At 55.6% G+C, this 14898-nt stretch overlaps 1 protein-coding gene across 1 annotated transcript in view; it reads right to left on the minus strand.

Annotated features, from left to right (window-relative positions):
* Nucleotides 1-14898, minus strand: part of GDAP2 (ganglioside induced differentiation associated protein 2) — a 72062-nt gene that overhangs the window by 14024 nt on the left and 43140 nt on the right. Inside the window, 2 exon segments of the mRNA XM_077479576.1 lie at nucleotides 1108-1251; nucleotides 13054-13108. Of these exon segments, the coding sequence (XP_077335702.1) occupies nucleotides 1108-1251; nucleotides 13054-13108 (199 nt within the window).

A 14898-nucleotide genomic window follows, 5' to 3' on the forward strand; every position in this document is an offset into this window, starting at 1 on the left:
CTGACACCAATGATGGGGCACTATTCCTCCCACTGACACCAATGATGGGGTACTATTCCTCCCACTGACACCAATGATGGGGCACTATTCCTCCCACTGACACCAATGACGGGGCACTATACCTTCCACTGACACCAATGATGGGGCACTATTCCTCCCACTGACACCAATGATGGGGCACTATTCCTCCCACTGACACCAATGATGGGGCACTATTCCTCCCACTGACACCAATGACGGGACACTATTCCTCCCACTAATACCAATGATGGGGCACTATTCCTCCCACTAATACCAATGATGGGGCACTATTCCTCCCACTAATACCAATGATGGGGCACTATTCCTCCCACTGACACCAATGATGGGGCACTATTCCTCCCACTAATACCAATGATGGGGCACTATTCCTCCCACTAATACCAATGATGGGGCACTATTCCTTCCACTGACACCAATGATGAGGGGAACTATTCCTCCCACTGACACCAATGATGGGGCACTATTCCTCCCACTGACACAAATGACGGGACACTATTCCTCCCACTGACACCAATGACGGGACACTATTCCTCCCACTGACACCAATGACGGGACACTATTCCTCCCACTGACACCAATGATGGGGCACTATTCCTCCCACTAATACCAATGATGGGGCACTATTCCCCCCACTGACACCAATGACGGGGCACTATTCCTTCCACTGACACCAATGATGGGGCACTATTCCTCCCACTGACACCAATGATGGGGCACTATTCCTCCCACTGACACCAATGATGGGGCACTATTCCTCCCACTGACACCAATGATGGGACAGTCGTGTGGTTTGGTTTAATAGTAAAGATCACATCCCCCATGCAGTACTGAGAACTACAGGAAAGGCCTTCAATCTCTAGAAATCGGTTGCTAAGGCTCAGTGTTGTGCAGCCAGAAGTTCCTACTAAGCGATTGCTGGATGTCACAAATCAGGACCCCCTTCAAGATCCAAAAGCTGTGGTAGAGAGGTGGTGGTGCCAAGTGAAATGAAGACATGGCTCTACAATGGTTACATGACAACACCCGGTGGCATATTTCTCCCCTCCCCCCCACCGGGCCTCTTACCCGAGCGTCGTAACTCAGGACGAATGGCGGTATCTCGATCTGGTCAGGCGCTATGGCGGTGAAGAGCTGGTGTAGGCTTTCCACTTGGTGGACTCGGTCCTTCAGTCCGGAAACCGTGAAAGTGGTGAAGAACCAGGTGGAGACCTGAAGGGGGGAATAAAAAAAAATCAAATAAATCAGAGTCAGGTCACTGATGGAGCGCGAGGACAGCAGGGGGCGACACTGGTAGTCAGGTACCTGAGGTCTCATGTATGAAGGCGTTCTATGACCGGGACCTACTCAACCACCAAATCACATTCAGATTACAGGGCAGATCTGAGGATGATTGGTAGAAGAGGGGAAACCGCTCAAGATCTTAGGGAACATGATACACAAAGGCTCCAACAGATTCTTATACATTTTGGGGAAATACCTGTGCTGAGTTCCCGGGTCTGTACACCTGCTGTGCCCATTATGAGGAGTTCCCACCATCGCTGTGCTGAGTTCCCAGGTCTGTACACCTGCTGTGCCCATTATGAGGAGTTCCCACCATCGCTGTGCTGAGTTCCCAGGTCTGTACACCTGCTGTGCCCATTATGAGGAGTTCCCACCATCGCTGTGCTGAGTTCCCGGGTCTGTACACCTGCTGTGCCCATTATGAGGAGTTCCCACCATCGCTGTGCTGAGTTCCCGGGTCTGTACACATGCTGTGCCCATTATGAAGGGTTCCCACCATCCCTGTGCTGAGTTCCCGGGTCTGTACACCTGCTGTGCCCATTATGAAGGGTTCCCACCATCCCTGTGCTGATTTCCCAGGTCTGTACACCCGCTGTGCCCATTATGAGGGGTTCCCACCATCCCTGTGCTGAGTTCCCAGGTCTGTACACCTGCTGTGCCCATTATGAGGGGTTCCCACCATCCCTGTGCTGAGTTCCCAGGTCTGTACACCTGCTGTGCCCATTATGAGGGGTTCCCACCATCCCTGTGCTGATTTCCCAGGTCTGTACACCCGCTGTGCCCATTATGAGGGGTTCCCACCATCCCTGTGCTGAGTTCCCAGGTCTGTACACCTGCTGTGCCCATTATGAGGGGTTCCCACCATCTCTGTGCTGAGTTCCTGGGTCTGTACACCTGCTGTGCCCATTATGAGGGGTTCCCACCATCCCTGTGCCAAGTTCCCGGGTCTGTACACCCGCTGTGCCCATTATGAGGGGTTCCCTCCATCCCTGTGCTGAGTTCCCAGGTCTGTACACCCGCAGTGCCCATTATGAGGGGTTCCCTCCATCCCTGTGCTGAGTTCCCAGGTCTGTACACCCGCAGTGCCCATTATGAGGGGTTCCCTCCATCCCTGTGCTGAGTTCCCGGGTCTGTACACCCGCTGTGCCCATTATGAGGGGTTCCCTCCATCCCTGTGCCAAGTTCTCAGGTCTATACACCCGCAGTGCCCATTATGAGGGGTTCCCACCATCTCTGTGCATAGTTCCCGGATCTGTACACCCGCTGTGCCCATTATGAGGGGTTCCCACCATCTCTGTGCCAAGTTCTCAGGTCTATACATCCGCTGTGCCCATTATGAGGGGTTCCCACCATCCCTGTGCTGAGTTCCCGGATCTGTACACCCGCTGTGCCCATTATGAGGGGTTCCCTCCATCCCTGTACTGAGTTCCCGGGTCTGTACACCCGCTGTGCCCATTATGAGGAGTTCCCACCATCCCTGTGCTGAGTTCCCAGGTCTGTACACCTGTTGTGCCCATTATGAGGGGTTCTCACCATCCCTGTGCTTAGTTCCCAGGTCTGTACACCTGCTGTGCCCATTATGAGGGGTTCTTACCATCCCTGTGCTTAGTTCCCAGGTCTGTACACCTGCTGTGCCCATTATGAGGGGTTCTCACCATCCCTGTGCTTAGTTCCCAGGTCTGTACACCTGCTGTGCCCATTATGAGGGGTTCCCACCATCCCTGTGCTGAGTTCCCAGGTCTGTACACCTGCTGTGCCCATTATGAGGGGTTCTCACCATCCCTGTGCTTAGTTCCCAGGTCTGTACACCTGCTGTGCTCATTATGAGGGGTTCTCACCATCCCTGTGCTGAGTTCCCGGGTCTGTACACCCGCTGTGCCCGTTATGAGGGGTTCCCACCATCCCTGTGCTGAGTTCCCGGGTCTGTGCACCCGCTGTGCCCATTATGAGGGGTTCTCACCATCCCTGTGCTGAGTTCCTGGGTCTGTACACCCGCTGTGCCCATTATAATGGGGGTTCCCACCATCCCTGTGCCGAGTTCCCAGGCTGGTACACCCGCTGTACCCCTTATGAGGGGTTCCCACCATCCCTGTGCTGAGTTCCCAGGTCTGTACACCCGCTGTGCCCATTATGAGGGGTTCCCACCATCCCTGTGCTGAGTTCCCAGGTCTGTACACCCACTGTGCCCACTATGAGGGGTTCCCACCATCCCTGTGCTGAGTTATTGGGTCTGTACACCCAATGTGCCCACTATGAGGGGTTCCCACCATCACTGTGCTGAGTTCCCGGGTCTGTACACCCGCTGTGCCCATTATGAGGAGTTCCCACCATCCCTGCTAGATCTTGCTGCATGCTTTTTTCTGCATCGCGGACTGAAGGTACTGCAGTAAGAGGACTAACAAGCCGACGGTTGGACATCTTCAGGAGGAGGTCCCCAGACCAGTGTAACCAGCAGATGTTCCAGTCCCAATCTTCATGCCGGAAGCTGGGCAGACAGGAAGCTCCTCCTTGGCCTCTCTCGGATCCCTCTGCTGGCTCTGCTCTTGTATATCTTGCAGAAAGAGGTAGGTGGCCGGGGGTAGGGAATGGGCCGGGGGTAGGGAATGGGCCGGGGGTAGGGGGTGCCTAGATGAGGCTTTCAGTTACTGGTGGAATACCCCACCCAGGCCCAGTCATCATCCTACTGGTGCAGGAATTGGTCGGGCTATGAGGGGCGGGGCTCCTCTCTCCAGCGGCACACAGCTGCCATCAAGATGTCGGTCCACAGCTCAAGTGATGACATTTCAACATACCGCTAACCTCTTAAAGAGAGACCCCGGCACCAAACTCAGCAGACAGAAGGTGGAGTATTTTATATGATTCATGGAGGTGCATTCCCTTTCCATAAATACATTTTATTCACTTGCAATGCCCCCTGAACTCAGCACAGACTTCTCTTCTGTGTCTAATTATTGTCTGTGCAGGCCCAGCTCCTCCAACCCCCTCTGAGTGTGTCTAGCTACTGCTTGTGCCCAGCCTAGCCTTCTGTGTTGAATTACTGTCTGTGCTGGCCCACCTCCTCTCCCCTTGCCCCTTCTGAGATCGCCTAGCTACTGTCTGTGCTGGCCCACCTCCTCTCCCCTTGCCCCTTCTGAGATCGCCTAGCTACTGTCTGTGCTGGTCCACCTCCTCTCCCCTTGCCCCTTCTGAGATCGCCTAGCTACTGTCTGTGCTGGCCCAGCTCCTCCAACACTCCTTCCTTTCTGAGCGTGTCTAGCCTTCTCTCTTCTTGCTCAGCATAGACACAGAAGAGGAGAGGGCTATGCCAAGCAAGAAGAGAGAAGGCTAGACACGCTCAGAAAGGAAGGAGTGTTGGAGGAGCTGGGCCAGCACAGACAGTAGCTAGGCAATCTCAGAAGGAGGTGGAGGAGCTGAGCCTGCAGAGACAGCGATTAGACACAGAAGAGGAGAGGGCTAATTGCTGTCTCTGCAGGCTCAGCTCCTCCCCCCCCTTCTGAGACTGTCTAGCTGCTGTCTGTGCTGGCCCAGCTCCTCAAACACTTCTCCCTTGTAAGAGCATCCAGCCTTCTCTTTCCTTGCTCAGCACAATCCTCTCCTCTTCTGTGCCGAACTACTGTCTGTGCTGGCCCAGCTCCTCTCCACGTGCCCCTTTCTGAGTGTGTCTAGCCATTGTCCGATGGACCAGCTCCACCACCCCCCCCCCCCCCTTCAGAGTGTGTCTAGCTACTCTCTGTGCTGGCCCAGCTCCTCTCTTCTGTACACAACCTTTCAAGCAGCTGCCCAGGGAGGAGTGAAGGGGAATACTATAGATCAGCCTCTCTCAACCTTTTTTAACACAGTAGGAACCCTTAAAATAATTGCGTCTCAGGAAACCCCTGCTAAAAAAATATCTGGATCTACAACTCACGATACATTAGTGTGATGGCCAGTGGGAAGAAGGCCCCTCACACTTGTGGCCAGTGGGAAGAAGGCCCCTCACACTTGTGGCCAGTGGGAAGAAGGCCCCTCACACTTGTGGCCAGTGGGAAGAAGGCCCCTCACACTTGTGGCCAGTGGGAAGAAGGCCCCTCACACTTGTGGCCAGTGGGAAGAACGCCCCTCACCCTTGTGGCCAGTGGGAAGAACGCTCCTCACACTTGTGGCCAGTGGGAAGAACGCTCCTCACACTTGTGGCCAGTGGGAAGAAGGCCCCTCACACTTGTGGCCAGTGGGAAGAAGGCCCCTCACACTTGTGGCCAGTGGGAAGAACGCCCCTCACCCTTGTGGCCAGTGGGAAGAAGGCCCCTCACACTTGTGGCCAGTGGGAAGAACGCTCCTCACACTTGTGGCCAGTGGGAAGAACGCTCCTCACACTTGTGGCCAGTGGGAAGAAGGCTCCTCACACTTGTGGCCAGTGGGAAGAAGGCTCCTCACACTTGTGGCCAGTGGGAAGAACGCTCCTCACACTTGTGGCCAGTGGGAAGAACGCTCCTCACACTTGTGGCCAGTGGGAAGAACGCTCCTCACACTTGTGGCCAGTGGGAAGAAGGCTCCTCACACTTGTGGCCAGTGGGAAGAACGCTCCTCACACTTGTGGCCAGTGGGAAGAACGCTCCTCACACTTGTGGCCAGTGGGAAGAACGCTCCTCACACTTGTGGCCAGTGGGAAGAAGGCTCCTCACACTTGTGGCCAGTGGGAAGAAGGCTCCTCACACTTGTGGCCAGTGGGAAGAAGGCTCCTCACACTTGTGGCCAGTGGGAAGAAGGCTCCTCACACTTGTGGCCAGTGGGAAGAACGCTCCTCACACTTGTGGCCAGTGGGAAGAACGCCCCTCACACTTGTGGCCAGTGGGAAGAACGCCCCTCACACTTGTGGCCAGTGGGAAGAATTACCTCCTTACAGATAGAAAGGCTAATGGCATCAATAGGAACTTATCTGAGAGGAAACCCATAGAAACCTCTGGAGGAACCCTAGTGTTTCATGGAACCCTGGTTGAGAAACCCCTGGTATGGAGTGTCACTTGAGAGACAGCTCAGTCTGCTGGGGCTGCTGAAATCTCATCCAAGATGGTGTCAGCCGGCAGCAGTCTCAGAGCTTTTGGATGTCTACACAAGGGGGGGGGGGGGATTTGACAGATAAAGAACATCCATAGAATGCAGTCAAGGGACATCTAGTCTTCTGGAAAGATTGTGGTCGGTAATAGCAATGGAGTCTCTCTAATCCTTCGTCTACCAACGTACATGAAAGGCATTGACGACCCAACAGGTAGAGCGGGACCCCCCCTCTTAGATGGGAACTCTGGTAGAGAGATCTTAGCATCCGAAGCCCCAAAGAATTGATTTTGGTGATTTAACTCCCCAGCTTCCAGGAACCGAAAAACAGTTGTGGGTGGCATGGTCCTTTAACGTACAGCAGTGTGAACTCTTACATCCCACAGTCGATAGAGACCCAAGCGCCCCGGCTTACGGCACCAATCCAGGAGCCAACATTGCGTCTTGTTGTGCTCTACGGCTCGGCGATCCAGCGATCACAGCTGTTTTTACTTTAACGCCACATTTCCCGAGGCCGGGAGCTGCCAGAAGAGTCGTGGGTTGGATAAGTCGCGGTTTGGGAAGAGTGCCGCTACGTCAGATTTATCTATTTATTCAGAGGCGGAGAGCTGCCAGATATGGAAAACGTTCCTTTTTCTTTTTTTTTTTTATGTTTCTTGGCCAGCAAAGGCTTTAACTTCTCATTGCTGGAATCACATCATGGGGGTCAGTGGAGGTTTTCATTAAAAATCTGGAAACAAGGACATCACAAGAACCAGGACACGGCCTACATCCATGCCATACAGTCTCCCGCAACATTTCTCTGAGAGAAGGCGGACAAGAAAATTGTTATGCGACATCTAATCAGAGTGAGAAACTGCAGGGAGACCAGAAGGACATGGCGGATCTGAGGCTATGCCAGAAAACGGAGTTTTTATGGAGACCAGAAGGAAATGGTGGATCTGAGGCTATGCCGGAAAACGGAGTTTTTATGGAGACCAGAAGGACATGGTGGATCTGTGGCTATGCCGGAAAACAGGGAGTTTTTATGGAGACCAGAAGGACATGGCGGATCTGAGGCTATGCCGGAAATCAGGGAGTTTTTATGGAGACCAGAAGGAAATGGTGGATCTGCGGCTATGCCGGAAATCAGGGCGTTTTTATGGAGACCAGAAGGAAATGGTGGATCTGAGGCTATGCCGGAAAACAGGGAGTTTTTATGGAGACCAGAAGAACATGGTGGATCTGTGGCTATGCTGGAAATCGCAGCGTTTTTATGGAGACCAGAAGGAAATGGTGGATCTGAGGCTATGCCGGAAATCGCAGCGTTTTTTTGGAGACCAGAAGGAAATGGTGGATCTGCGGCTATGCCGGAAAACAGGGAGTTTTTATGGAGACCAGAAGGACATGGCGGATCTGAGGCTATGCCGGAAATCAGGGAGTTTTTATGGAGACCAGAAGGAAATGGTGGATCTGAGGCTATGCCGGAAAACAGGGAGTTTTTATGGAGACCAGAAGGACATGGTGGATCTGTGGCTATGCTGGAAATCGCAGCGTTTTTATGGAGACCAGAAGGAAATGGTGGATCTGCGGCTATGCCGGAAATCGCAGCGTTTTTTTGGAGACCAGAAGGAAATGGTGGATCTGAGGCTATGCCGGAAAACAGGGCGTTTTTATGGAGACCAGAAGGAAATGGTGGATCTGCGGCTATGCCGGAAATCAGGGAGTTTTTATGGAGACCAGAAGGACATGGTGGATCTGAGGCTATGCCGGAAATCAGGGCGTTTTTTTGGAGACCAGAAGAACATGGTGGATCTGCGGCTATGCCGGAAATCAGGGAGTTTTTATGGAGACCAGAAGGACATGGTGGATCTGCAGCTATGCCGAAAATCGGGGAGCTATGGAGACCAGAAGAACATGGTGGATCTGCGGGTATGCCGGAAATCAGGGAGTTTTTATGGAGACCAGAAGGACATGGTGGATCTGAGGCTATGCCGGAAATCGCAGTGTTTTTATGGAGACCAGAAGGACATGGCGGATCTGAGGCTATGCCGGAAATCAGGGAGTTTTTATGGAGAACAGAAGGACATGGTGGATCTGAGGCTATGCTGGAAATCAGGGAGTTTTTATGGAGACCAGAAGGAAATGGTGGATCTGAGGCTATGCCGGAAATCAGGGAGTTTTTATGGAGAACAGAAGAACATGGTGGATCTGCAGCTATGCCGGAAATCGGGGAGTTATGGAGACCAGAAGAACATGGTGGATCTGCGGCTATGCCGGAAATCGGGGAGTTATGGAGACCAGAAGAACATGGTGGATCTGCGGCTATGCCGGAAATCGGGGAGTTATGGAGACCAGAAGGAAATGGTGGATCTGCGGCTATGCCAGAAATCAGGGAGTTTTTATGGAGACCAGAAGGACATGGTGGATCTGAGGCTATGCCGGAAATCGCAGCGTTTTTATGGAGACCAGAAGGAAATGGTGGATCTGAGGCTATGCCAGAAATCAGGGAGTTTTTATGGAGACCAGAAGGACATGGTGGATCTGAGGCTATGCCGGAAATCGCAGCGTTTTTATGGAGACCAGAAGGAAATGGTGGATCTGCGGCTATGCCGGAAATCAGGGAGTTTTTATGGAGAACAGAAGGACATGGTGGATCTGCGGCTATGCCGGAAATCGCAGCGTTTTTATGGAGACCAGAAGGAAATGGTGGATCTGCGGCTATGCCGGAAATCAGGGAGTTTTTATGGAGAACAGAAGGACATGGTGGATCTGCGGCTATGCCGGAAATCAGGGAGTTTTTATGGAGACCAGAAGGACATGGTGGACCAGGCTCCATGGTGGAAATCAGCGGGATCAGGGGAGTGTTTTTTTTTTTGTTTTTTTTTATACGGAGACCAGAAGAAGAATGTGGTGAATCTGCTTCCCTGGTGGAAATCAGGGGCAAGTGGGAAGTTTATACAGAGACCAGAAGAAGAACAACACGGTGGATCTGCTGCAATGGGGAAAATAAGCCCTCAGCTTCCCAAGTCAATTGCTCTTCCCATTCAGCCTACCCACAGGATCAGTTTTCAGAGACGGGGCAAGCTCTGAGGCTATGCTGGTAGCTCTGGACCTGGAAAGCTTTATGTGGCCAACATTTACTAGAACGGGGTTTGGAAGTTGCTGACCAAAGAGCGCTTGCCATGGAGGAGAGCATTATCATGGATACTCATTCCATGTGTGTATTGCAGTGTACTCTGATATGGGGGGTGCGCGCAATACCGGGGGGAACACGGGGGCACTCTGATTTGGGGGGGGGGGGCGCGACACCTGGCGCAAAGGGGCCACTCCGATTTGAGGGGGGGGCGCGACACCTGGCGCAAAGGGGCCACTCCGATTTGAGGGGGGGGCGCGACACCTGGCGCAAAGGGGCCACTCCGATTTGAGGGGGGGGGGCGCGACGCCTGGCGCAAAGGGGCCACTCCGATTTGAGGGGGGGCGCGACACCTGGTGCAAAGGGGCCACTCCGATTTGAGGGGGGGGGGGGGCGCGACACCTGGCGCAAAGGGGCCACTCCGATTTGAGGGGGGGGGCGCGACACCTGGCGCAAAGGGGCCACTCCGATTTGAGGGGGGGGGGCGCGACACCTGGCGCAAAGGGGCCACTACGATTTGAGGGGGGGGGGCGCGACACCTGGCGCAAAGGGGCCACTCCGATTTGAGGGGGGGGGGCGCGACACCTGGCGCAAAGGGGTGTCCGGTCTAGTAAAATTAATTTGAGGGGGGGGGGCGCGACGCCTGGCGCAAAGGGGCCACTCTGATTTGAGGGGGGGCGCGACACCTGGTGCAAAGGGGCCACTCCGATTTGAGGGGGGGGGCGCGACACCTGGCGCAAAGGGGCCACTCCGATTTGAGGGGGGGGGCGCGACACCTGGCGCAAAGGGGCCACTCCGATTTGAGGGGGGGGGCGCGACACCTGGCGCAAAGGGGCCACTCCGATTTGAGGGGGGGGGCGCGACACCTGGCGCAAAGGGGCCACTCCGATTTGAGGTGGGGGGCGCGACACCTGGCGCAAAGGGGCCACTCCGATTTGAGGGGGGGGGCGCGACACCTGGCGCAAAGGGGCCACTCCGATTTGAGGGGGGGGGCGCGACACCTGGCGCAAAGGGGCCACTCCGATTTGAGGGGGGGGGGCGCGACACCTGGCGCAAAGGGGCCACTCCGATTTGAGGGGGGGGGGGCGCGACACCTGGCGCAAAGGGGCCACTCCGATTTGAGGGGGGGGGGGCGCGACACCTGGCGCAAAGGGGCCACTCCGATTTGAGGGGGGGGGGGCGCGACACCTGGCGCAAAGGGGCCACTCCGATTTGAGGGGGGGGGGGCGCGACACCTGGCGCAAAGGGGCCACTCCGATTTGAGGGGGGGGGGCGCGACACCTGGCGCAAAGGGGCCACTCCGATTTGAGGGGGGGGGGCGCGACACCTGGCGCAAAGGGGTGTCCGGTCTAGTAAAATTAATTTGAGGGGGGGGGGGGCGCGACGCCTGGCGCAAAGGGGCCACTCTGATTTGAGGGGGGGCGCGACACCTGGCGCAAAGGGGCCACTCCGATTTGAGGGGGGGCGCGCGACACCTGGCGCAAAGGGGCCACTCCGATTTGAGGGGGGGCGCGCGACACCTGGCGCAAAGGGGCCACTCCGATTTGAGGGGGGGCGCGCGACACCTGGCGCAAAGGGGCCACTCCGATTTGAGGGGGGGCGCGCGACACCTGGCGCAAAGGGGCCACTCCGATTTGAGGGGGGGCGCGCGACACCTGGCGCAAAGGGGCCACTCCGATTTGAGGGGGGGGCGCGACACCTGGCGCAAAGGGGCCACTCCGATTTGAGGGGGGGGGCGTGACACCTGGCGCAAAGGGGCCACTCCGATTTGAGGGGGGGGGCGCGACACCTGGCGCAAAGGGGCCACTCCGATTTGAGGGGGGGGGGCGCGACACCTGGCGCAAAGGGGCCACTCCGATTTGAGGGGGGGGGGCGCGACACCTGGCGCAAAGGGGCCACTCCGATTTGAGGGGGGGGGGGCGCGACACCTGGCGCAAAGGGGCCACTCCGATTTGAGGGGGGGGGGGCGCGACACCTGGCGCAAAGGGGCCACTCCGATTTGAGGGGGGGGGGCGCGACACCTGGCGCAAAGGGGCCACTCCGATTTGAGGGGGGGGGGCGCGACACCTGGCGCAAAGGGGCCACTCCGATTTGAGGGGGGGGGGGCGCGACACCTGGCGCAAAGGGGTGTCCGGTCTAGTAAAATTAATTTGAGGGGGGGGGGCGCGACGCCTGGCGCAAAGGGGCCACTCTGATTTGAGGGGGGGCGCGACACCTGGTGCAAAGGGGCCACTCCGATTTGAGGGGGGGCGCGACACCTGGCGCAAAGGGGCCACTCCGATTTGAGGGGGGGCGCGCGACACCTGGCGCAAAGGGGCCACTCCGATTTGAGGGGGGGGGCGCGACACCTGGTGCAAAGGGGCCACTCCGATTTGAGGGGGGGGGGCGCGACACCTGGTGCAAAGGGGCCACTCCGATTTGAGGGGGGGGGGGCGCGACACCTGGCGCAAAGGGGCCACTCCGATTTGAGGGGGGGGGGGGGCGCGACACCTGGCGCAAAGGGGCCACTCCGATTTGAGGGGGGGGGGCGCGACACCTGGCGCAAAGGGGCCACTCCGATTTGAGGGGGGGGGCGCGACACCTGGCGCAAAGGGGCCACTCCGATTTGAGGGGGGGGGCGCGACACCTGGCGCAAAGGGGCCACTCCGATTTGAGGGGGGGGGGCACGACACCTGGCGCAAAGGGGCCACTCCGATTTGAGGGGGGGGGGGCACGACACCTGGCGCAAAGGGGCCACTCCGATTTGAGGGGGGGGCGCGACACCTGGCGCAAAGAGGTGTCCGGTCTAGTAAAATTAATTTGAGGGGGGGGGCGCGACACCTGGCGCAAAGGGGCCACTCCGATTTGTGGGGAGGGGGGCACGACACCTGGCGCTAAGGGGCCACTCCGATTTGTGGGGGGGGGGCGCGACACCTGGCGCTAAGGGGCCACTCCGATTTGAGGGGGGGGCGCGACACCTGGCGCAAAGGGGCCACTCCGATTTGAGGGGGGGGCGCGACACCTGGCGCAAAGGGGCCACTCCGATTTGAGGGGGGGGCGCGACACCTGGCGCAAAGGGGCCACTCCGATTTGAGGGGGGGGGGGCGCGACACCTGGCGCAAAGGGGCCACTCCGATTTGAGGGGGGGGGGGCGCGACACCTGGCGCAAAGGGGCCACTCCGATTTGAGGGGGGGGGGGCGCGACACCTGGCGCAAAGGGGCCACTCCGATTTGAGGGGGGGGGGGCGCGACACCTGGCGCAAAGGGGCCACTCCGATTTGAGGGGGGGGGCGCGACACCTGGCGCAAAGGGGCCACTCCGATTTGAGGGGGGGGGGGGCGCCTGGCGCTAAGGGGCCACTCTGATTTGAGGGGGGGGCGCGACACCTGGCGCTAAGGGGGCACTCCGATTTGAGGGGGGGGGGCGCGACACCTGGCGCTAAGGGGTGTCCGGTCTAGTAAAATTAATTTGGCAAATGAACAATACAGCTGCCCTGTACGAGGCGTTGACAATGCAGGACGGCCGTCATACAGGTACACTTTACCATAGACATGGACATACAGGCAGAACAAACAGTTTTACCTTACAATAGAATGACATCATACCTTGGAGCGAAACGTCGGATGGACGAAATACAGAGCCTTCAAATTCTTTCTGTACCTGTAAAGATAAATTTGTAAGATTTTACAGGAAAAAAAAAAAAAAAAAAACACCCAAAAAACGGATTGCATATGAATAAATGAAGAAAGTTTACTTTAAAATGTAACAATATGTATCGTTTATCCATTAAACGGTAACATTCTTTTTTTACTTGAACACATAGTGCCACCTATAGGAAAGTGTAGGAACTGCAGGCAACATTGCAGGGCGGTTAACCACTTCAGGCCCGGAGGATTTGGCTGGCCAAAGACCAGAGCACTTTTGGAGATTTGGCACTGCGTCGCTTTAAGTGACAGTTGCGCGGTCGTGCGACAAACAAAATTGACGCCCTTTTTTCCCCCCCACAAATCGAGCTCTTTCTTTTGGTGGTATTTGATCACTTTATTTTATTTTTTTTGCGCTATAAACAAATAAAATTAAAATAAAAAATAAAATCGACAATTTAAATTAAAAAAAAAGTGTTTTTTTTTTTACTTCAACCAAAAATATGTAGAAGAATATTTAATCGGCCTAAACTGAGGGGAAAAAACACACTATATATATTTTGTTTTGTTTTTTTCCTCAGTTTAGGCCGACAAATATTCTTCTACATATTTGTTAAAGAAAAAAAAAAAAAAAAAAAAATCACAATAAAGCGTGTAGTGATTGGTTTGCGCAAAAGTTACAGGGTCTACAAAATAGGGGATAGTTTTATGGCATTTTTATCATTTTTTTTTTATACTAGTAATGGCGGCGATCAGTTTTTTTATTATCATGACTGCGACATTATGGCGGACACATCAGACACTTCTGGTGCCATCTTGGGACCATTCACATTTATACAGCGATCAGTGCGATTAAAAAAATGCACCGATTACTGTGTAAATGTGACTGGCAGTGAAGGGGTTTAACACTAGGCGGCGCTGTAGGAGTTAAAGCGGGAGTCCGCCGGGAGTTCCTCCGTTTGTTTTTTTTTTTTAAAAGCCAGCAGCTACAAATACTGCAGCTGCTGACTTTTAAAATAATGACACTTACCTGTCCAGCGCGCCCGTGATGTCGGCGTCCGAAGCCGATCTCTCGATCGTCTCTCGGGTGCTGCCGCCATCTTGGCTATGGGAATCAGGAAGTGGAGCCTTGAGGCTTCATTTCCTGATTCCCTACTGCGCATGCGCGAGTCGCGCTGCGCAATAAGGATGGTCCCCGCTGTCTCTGGGATCCGTGTGTTTCCCAGCAGACAGCGGGGGACCTGCGGAAAGGGGCGTAGATATCTGCGGAAAGGGACGTATATTCTGCAGATATTTATGCCGGAAGTGGGTGCAGATACCGGTACTGTACAGGTACCTGCACCCCCCTCCCCCCTGAAAGGCGCCAATTGTGGCGCCGGAGGGGGGGGGGGAGGGTTCCAATGAGCGGAAGCTCCACTTTAGGGTGGACCTCCGCTTTAAGTGTGTCCTAGGGAGTGATCCTAACTGTGGGTGGGGGGGGGCTGGGCTGTGTGTGACATCACTGATCAGCACTTCCGGGTCACTAGGCAGAAGGGGGAAATGCTCATTTACAACATTAGCATCTCCCGGTTCTTCCTCTCTGTGAGGCAATCGCGGGTATGCCCGTGGACAGAGTCCGTGGGACCCGCTGTCGGACTCACGGCGGGCACACGCCTCCGCTAGCCAAGCCTCGCGAAATCACACACAACAACATGATTTTGCTGAGCGGAGCCAGCCTGCCGCAATAAAACCGCGTCGGCTGGTCCGCAAGCGATAAAAGGTTCTAAAGTTTCAAGTTTTTTACCTTCATGCGTGTGCATGAAGGTA

The sequence above is a fragment of the Lithobates pipiens genome, unplaced genomic scaffold (assembly GCF_037356315.1).
Source record: "Lithobates pipiens isolate NorthernLeopardFrog02 unplaced genomic scaffold, aLitPip1_a1.2 Scaffold_16, whole genome shotgun sequence".
NCBI lineage: Eukaryota > Metazoa > Chordata > Amphibia > Anura > Ranidae > Lithobates > Lithobates pipiens.